The sequence below is a fragment of the Ostrea edulis genome, chromosome 9 (assembly GCF_947568905.1).
Source record: "Ostrea edulis chromosome 9, xbOstEdul1.1, whole genome shotgun sequence".
Taxonomy (NCBI): domain Eukaryota; kingdom Metazoa; phylum Mollusca; class Bivalvia; order Ostreida; family Ostreidae; genus Ostrea; species Ostrea edulis.
Genome location: NC_079172.1, coordinates 66,946,099 through 66,954,064, shown reverse-complemented (window position 1 = coordinate 66,954,064; position 7,966 = coordinate 66,946,099). Strand labels below are relative to the sequence as shown.

The 7,966-nt window shown below is 33.6% G+C and overlaps 1 protein-coding gene across 11 annotated transcripts in view; it reads left to right on the top strand.

The window, feature by feature from the left end:
- Nucleotides 1-4,193: 4,193 nt before the first annotated feature.
- Nucleotides 4,194-7,966, top strand: part of LOC125659969 (diacylglycerol kinase delta-like) — an 80,743-nt gene continuing 76,970 nt past the window's right edge. For 3 of the 11 annotated variants that reach the window (XM_056150374.1, XM_056150375.1, XM_056150370.1), the window contains exons 1-2: nucleotides 4,273-4,607; nucleotides 7,761-7,805. In XM_056150374.1, coding sequence (XP_056006349.1) covers nucleotides 4,458-4,607; nucleotides 7,761-7,805 — 195 coding nt within the window. In that variant the 5' untranslated portion in view covers nucleotides 4,273-4,457. Of the gene's footprint in view, nucleotides 7,394-7,760; nucleotides 7,806-7,966 lie in introns of all 11 variants that reach the window. The other 8 variants (XM_056150377.1, XM_056150372.1, XM_056150369.1 and 5 more) reach the window with 7 other exon arrangements.

Sequence of the window (7,966 nt, the reverse complement as noted above, 5' to 3'; positions counted from 1 at the left end):
CCACACGCTGTTTGCAGTCTCTGTAACCTGTAGTTAATGTTGTAAACTTTCTTTTTTGAATTTCCTTCTTTATAAAATGTCTTACTGTTATGCCCTCTGGGCCCAAAATTTGAATAAACGTATCTTATCTTATCTTATCTTATGTACAATATAATTATGATTTCATTCGGAAATAGCCTAACCATCTTTTCGTTAACTATTTCGGTCGTGAGTAGTGTTGATTTAACGGAGGCAGTATTTTGTATTCCTTATATAGGAGTTATGAGATTGATCACTGTTCGTTATCTTCACCTTTCATGCATTTGACCGTTAAATCAGTATTAACGGTCGCCAATAACAAACGATTAGTTAGTCATCCCCATTCTAAATAATGCAATTTCGTATTTTGCTTGATGTTTACGTCGTGTTTTGGATTTTCGTTTGTTGTTGTTGGTTTTTTACGCCACGAATGTTTACGTTTGACGTTTTGTTTTCGTGTTGATCTACTATGACATAAAACTTGAACGCTTTACGTCTTTTTTTTTAAACACATTGTAGCTTTTAGATAACAAAAGTCCCAATTTTCAGTTCATTCTTATAATTCTCCTTCAATTTAGTAGAATTTAAAATTATACTTGCAAAGGAATTGTCATTACTGCTAAAATCAATATTAGTACTCGGTTGTATTTTTTAAAGTAACTTTAACGCGCTTCACGAGACCGTCTAGTCCGAAATATCTGACGTTTTCCTGGCTTTTTTAAAAATAATTTTGATACTTACTGTGCCAGTGTACATTGTCTGTCAAGGAAAGGGTTCTCAAGATATTGAGCTGACAATATATCCCTTTGTCCAGAGTGGATTGACCCTTGATCTTTGACCATCATGTGACCTAAAAATCAGCATGGATTGATGTACCAGCATACCAAATTTGATGTCCTTAAAGCAAAGGGCTCTTTTAAAGGATATTGAGTGTAGCTAACTACAGACTGACGGACAGACTGACCGACCGACAGATGCAAAACAATATGCCCACTCTTTTTCAAGAGGGGGGGGGGGGGGCATAAAAGTAGACATTTTTGAAAATGCATGAACTGCGATGATTCACGACGGCTTCTAGTCCGAAATATCTGACGTTTTCCTGGCTTTTTTTTAATGATTTTGATATTTACTGTGCCATTCTGTTTCTTGTTTACATTTACATCCTACTTTCCTTTCTGTCGACATTTTCAGTCGTTATTATAGACGTGGTATAATGTATTTATCAAAATTCATACATGCATTCATAATTACACTTGCATTCATGGGGGAAATGGCTATCCCATTGTAAATGTAAATATTATTATATAATCAGTGCAAACTTCCGTCAGAGTTAGTTGCACACGAACAAAACTGTGAGGAGAGGCAGGGAACTATGTCAAGTAAGATAATCGGTGGTGAATGCGTAATTTCCGAACGAATTTTCCGGTTTTGTCGAGAGTTCCAGCATTTTTATGTTACATTCTACATTTTGTGCCATGTATACCGGGTCAAGATCTAGTATATATTCTATATGCAAACGTTATTGTCATTACCTGAACCAAAAAAAACAACCCAAAAACCCCCCTAAAACAAAACAAAACAAAAACAAAAAAGAAAGAAAGAAAAAGAAAGAAAAAAAGAGAAAAAAAAAAGAAAAGAAAAAAGGAAAAGAAAAAAAAAGAAAAAAGAAACCAAAAACAAACAAAAATAAATAAATAAAGAGAGAAAAATAATAATTATAAACCCCCCCCCCCCCCCCCCAAGGTCTTCTTTTGACTTCATTCCTGAGAAGATTACTTAAACAAAATGTATAGATTTTTAAAACAATTTTTCATTGTTGTTATCATTCACGTCGATTGGGTGGGGAGGGGGTAGCTTTGAAACTCATCTGCATGTTGTATTCATTAATTCAAAATTCAATGTAGTTTTAAGAAGTTGTAGTGCTTGCTGGGAGGCCTCTTGGATCTCTTGAATTTTCAAAGACGGGGTCACGACTCACGTTTATAACTTTTCCTTCCAAAGATGAAGACCCCATAATGGCAAAAATACCATTTTTTTTTAATTAGCTGTAAAAGTGATGGCAAACATATTTTCTCAGAATTTCTCGATAGCTTGGTAATATATATCAATGACTAATAAAAACATTTATTTTGTATAAAAACAAGAGAAACCTAATAAAACTACGTTAGATAACCGCTTTTATTGTAAAGAAATATATAAAGAAGAATCATTGTCTTGCAAGCCATTAACTACCTAATCACCAAAATTACACATTCACGTGCCTCCTTAATTAGCTATACAGCTCATCGATGATAAATACAATATATTTACAAATAAATACAAATAAGACAGTTGAGAGTGAGTAGACATACAGATAAAATTTGATGATATAAAATCAATGCATTTCAACATGCATGTACAACAATACGCGTAAATAATATGTCGTTGCAAGTTCAGCATTTCATAAATTACGTGAAGATCGTAACTCTGTAACCCGTTGTAAACAGGAACTTTCCTAAATCATTGAGTTCTTTTGTATTATTTACACTAAGAAGTTTAATAATTTGAAAACACTGGGTTTCTTATAATATTTTTTTTTGATATATCTAATTCTTAAACCGTTGTAAAAAGGACATTTCAAAATAAAATGAAATTCGTCTTCTAACTCATTTAGATTACAAAATGTACAAATTCTAAATTACTTCTTGAAATATTTCTATGCCTGTCCTTCTCGATGTTCAAAAAGTGAAGACGTTAACATTTAGTTATAGATTTCTTTCCAGTGGGATCAATCTGGCGGATTATGAGGGGGCGTGGAGGGCGCACCCCCCTAAAATTTTCCAAGTTTAGGGGAGCATATACAATTTTAAGAATTAAACATTATAACTACACGATACAATATTCACATAGGCCCTATATATCATATACACACATGTTAAGGATTTCTATATTGACATTGGTCTGGAATTGGCTCATAACAATACTGATTGCATGACAATGCACTGTATAACAAGGATGCTATATGGGTAGTAAAGGAAAACAATATTATAAAATGTTGTTCCGAACACAGAGGGTACCAAGGGACAGTGCCTGTGCCAAGTCAATGAGACTGTCAGTCTTGTACCCTAAACTATGCGAGAAAGCTTATTTATAGCAACATGTAACGTGTTACCTCCCTTTCCCCAGAATCGAACGATTAATTTTGCAAGCTAATGTGCCATTAAAAGTTGGTTGTGGGTGTTTTAATCTCCAATCGATTTAACCTCAAAAGTGCATTACAGAGTTTATAGAAATAATGCGAAGCGGGGAATCCCCCTCCCAAGCTGAAAAAAAAAAGTTTATTAGAAATCCATATAGGAGGGTTCTGTGAATATTCTTAGGGGCTATCGTAGTAAACTTTTTTGCGCTTAATTTAATATTACTTCGAACGACAAAATAATCACATGCTTTTTACCTACACCTCATAAACACAACCTGGTTTGAATCTGTGATGGGGCATGATAAGTTTTGTGCAAAGTCCAAAAGAAGGTTGCATGAGGCAATAGATGGATAAATATATAAAATGTAAAGTTAACTATCCTGGTAACCCGAATAACCCATAGAATATAGCATTGATGTTAGAATGAATTAGATATGAGCCTTGAAGTTAAAAACATATAATATCAAATGACTCGACACGGTAGAATAAGCGCTACAGAGTAATGATAATAAATATTACATGGACAGGGAGCGGTGTGATTCAATCCTATTAATAATTTCATTGCAATGGGGACAAATGTCTGTATGGTATGGAAGATGTGCACAACATGGATCAAATATTGTGACCGAGTTCTAATTAGTTTGAAAGACCACGCATGTTCGTCAGAGTACAAATGTACTTACATTCCAGCCGGGGAAGAAGGAAGAATTTTTAAACTTCACTACTACACGTATCTCTTCAAATATTCTTAACAAGTAAAAAAATAATAAAATTAAATTTAAAAAAAGGGGGGGGGGGATTCTACCCGAACCTCAAAATTCTATTTCGGGGGCAGAAGGTTGACCCTTCAGGACAAGGGTTCAAGTTTATATTCTTTTATTTCCAAAAGGAAACAGATCTCAGGATGTGTAACTAACGTCACGACTTTGTCAGTCCTGTTTCGAGTTTGAAATTTTATCAATATATATAAGTCAAATAAAATTCACTCGATTGACCATGACTGAGCTATGCGTTCGCCAGGTAAATAAATTTTATTGATAAAACTTCGAATTCCTGTGTCCCTATGGGCCATCACTGACACTCGAATTGCTTAGGTAGAAGTATAAAGCCAATTAATTTCATATCAGGTATAATCAGTTGGGAATAGGCGCAGGCATAGAAATAAAATAGGGTGAATAAATCTGAGTTGATCAGCGCGCGCTAACTCACTCTGGCTGAGAACATCGAGTGCGACCTCTAGTGGGAAGTGTGGCGATTAAAGATGGCGGCATGTATGACAGAAGGTCCACAGAAAAATGGAAAACATGTGGAAATTGCAATTGCAGACGACTCCTCCGAGAGTGAAACAGAACCAGAACCGGCCAAGCGGTTTCATCGACGTATATCTACAAACAGAGAGATTAAATCCTCCGTAAGTTACAAAATTTTCAAGTCGGCGTCTGTCGTGATTTTTTTTTTTGATGTTGACAGATGCTTGTGACACTTGTGCTAATTGATGGCGTGTGATAAAGCGAGACTAGGTTTTCTCTTTCTCTTCTTCTTAAATTTTTACAGTGTGTTTTACTTGTTAAATTTTTGTTCGATACAGAAAAACAAGCAAAAAGATTTCCAAAAAGTTCCATTTAAAAACAGCGACTTATTAAAAGATGTTTTTAACTGCATAATTCTTCTTAGTAACGTTGATATGAGAGAGAAACAATAGACTTTCACAATTTGTTGCGAATCACAAAACACCAAAAGTAGGAATTATTTGTTTCACAGAATGAATGGTTTTAGTGCTTTCCAAAATATTCATTGCTATTTAATGCAAAATTTTGTGATCCAAGTAGTAGGACAGAAACAGCACATATTTTTACTCCTGATCATAATTTGAAATTAGGTTATTTAATTCTTAGCTAGAACTGCAGGTTTCTTAAAATTTTGCATACGTTAATATTGGAGCATAAAATCATTCTATGATCACTGAATAACAGATTCACTAAATTTTGTGACTGAATAGAATGTTATTTAAATGAGACAACTGCATAAAGTGTATCTATAGGAATGTACTAGTCCGAATGTATCATTTTAAGTAAATACACAAGGATAAAAAACTTTTTAAAATGAATTCAATGATGTGTTGGCTATTAATAGAGGAATATTTTGTTGACTGCCCAAATTATTTAGATCAGTTGGTTAGAGTAATAACTGTGATGCTGGAATGGTTTTTATAAGAAAAACATCATGCATCGTGGTGTACTAAGCCTTAAAATGATTTCTTTTCAGTTTGATTAAATTCCTAGTTTTAATCAATTTCTAATTTAATTTTGCCCATCAGTAATTTCAGTTTATATTTTCTGATATATATATATCTATCTATTATTTGCAATCTGAAAACTTAAAAAAAAATCATGCTTTATTGCAACATGCATGAATGGTTATTATTTTGTATGTCACTGTATGAATAATTAGATTTTTATCTATATTTCTGATATGAAAAATATTTCTTTTCCTCTCATTTGTGAAATATTGCGTGTCACCCTCTTTTATTTGATTTTATGTGTAATCACTTGCATGGTTATATATTTTGTTGCCCTGCATGCTGTCTTTCAGGTCCTTGATGCCGAAGTAATGGTATGTACACTTTCTCTTTCTGCATAGTCCTTGTTTCTCTTGGTTTGCTTCACTAACACCACAGATTAGCATTAGGCCAAAAAAATATATGTTGGTTTCCACTTTCCCGACTGACCCTAAAAATTTTTGCCGACCCTAACACATTTTTCCCATTCTCACAGATTTTGTGAATGTCATCACTATGACAAGAGTATATTTATTGACTTATCAAGTTATTTATTCTACACTAATGCTAGACAGATTCAAAAACACTGAAACAGTTTTTTGTTTACAATACAGTGGAAGAAATGTTTTGATTCATCATATAACTTTTATTTGATTACTAGATAATTACTATATTTTATGCATAGTAGAATACTAAATCATTAAAAAATAATTCAACCTATAAAAAAAAAAAAGGAAAAAAAACTACCTACCTACTTACCAATCCTTAAAAATTTTGAGGTGAAAGTGAAAACCAACGTGTTTTTTTGGCCTTACAGTGCTATGGAGGTGGGAAAAATTAAGACTAATCACTAATTTTAGGTATTGAAAATAATTGATAGGATTGTTTTTGTCATCAGGTGGAGTGCTCTATAAATATTTTGTGTGCATTAATTGAGGAAACTCAGTTTGTCAACTCTAGCTTTATTTCCCTATTCTATTCATAATACAATAATACTTGTATGTATCTACTTGAGATTTATGGAATTTAGTGTTAAATTTGGTGCACAGTATAGAATTAACCATGTACAGGACAATTTTGAAATCATTTGCATTACATAGTGTCCGTTCACAGTTTGTCTGACTCTAAATGCAATTCATGACTTTCCTTTCAGTGAAGTTCTATGTGTAGCAGGCAGAGAAAATGACTGTAAATTAGCATTATTATCTTCTATATACAACACTAAGGATGAGCGGAGTGGATCAGTCTAATGGAGTTTGATGATCCTTTTTAGGCAAATAGCGGTTATTTTGTGATAATGTTTGGTTTTCCACAGGTGTTGGCTCAGGCCTTATGAAATTTTTATAGTTAGCTTTTCGCTGTGTATGAATACTGTGCATTTCCAATACTCCTTTATCCCAGTGTGTGTTCAAGTGCATTTGGAATCAATAAATATCATGGTTATATACACACTGACAGCGCCCTTTTGGTTCTGTATAGGAAGGACATCAAATGCAGGCCTAGGGATTGTTACTAAGTTCCGTCTGTGCTGGTTTGACGAGAATTCTCAGTGGGAGAGGCAGAACTTACTAGACAATCCATGTACAGTACTCACTTCCAGCATAAAACTTAGAATGACCTCAGACACTGTATAGATTATATGTTACACAGTTTAAGCTTTTGTAGATTTTTATACATTATATTAGTTGGATGTATGCCCATCCCAAATTTGATATGACAACATGAAAGGTCAGATTGTGTTTTACGCAAGACAGTATGTATAGTCACAATGTTACAAAACCCATTGAAGTTTGTACTAAAACTGATCACTTCCTGGTTCTGCTAACACGTACAAGGCACCGTTTTGTAAATGACTTTGGGAACCTGCCTCGTGTACGTATTGCAGCAGGAAGGATCAGTGCAAAAACAAAAGATTGAAGGTGATCTGTCGGTGATGATTTGGTTGGAAAGATTTGTATTTTCATATTGATTTTTGATGCCTAGAATGACAGAGAGAAGCTACATGTATCTGTTATAACACTGTGTGAGTGATCGGTGACAAAAAAAATCAATTGTAAATAGCTGATGGGGACTCCACTGCTAATTACAGATTTTTTCCCCCATGCCACTGGTGTAAATGTGAATAGTTTCGCATTTAAGAAGTTTTTCTCATTGTTGATACTATGCACTAGTGTTTTGTAAAAATGAATAAAATTTATTCTTGTACACAAGTTTCGTGATTTGTAGTTAAGTTTTGGAACTTTTTGGGGTGAAAAGGATTCTCAATATTTTCCTTTCATTTTTCAGGCATGCACCAAAGAAGGTCATTTAATGAAACAGACAAATTTCCAGGTACTTGTAAATTACTAATAATGTCAGAAACAGATTTTGAAAAATATCTAAATTTCATTACATGTACTTGATATGTGCATTTTATTGATTATGATCAAAGTTAAATTGATGTATCTGGTATGGTATGCTACTGTAGGCATTGAACAACAAACTTGAACATA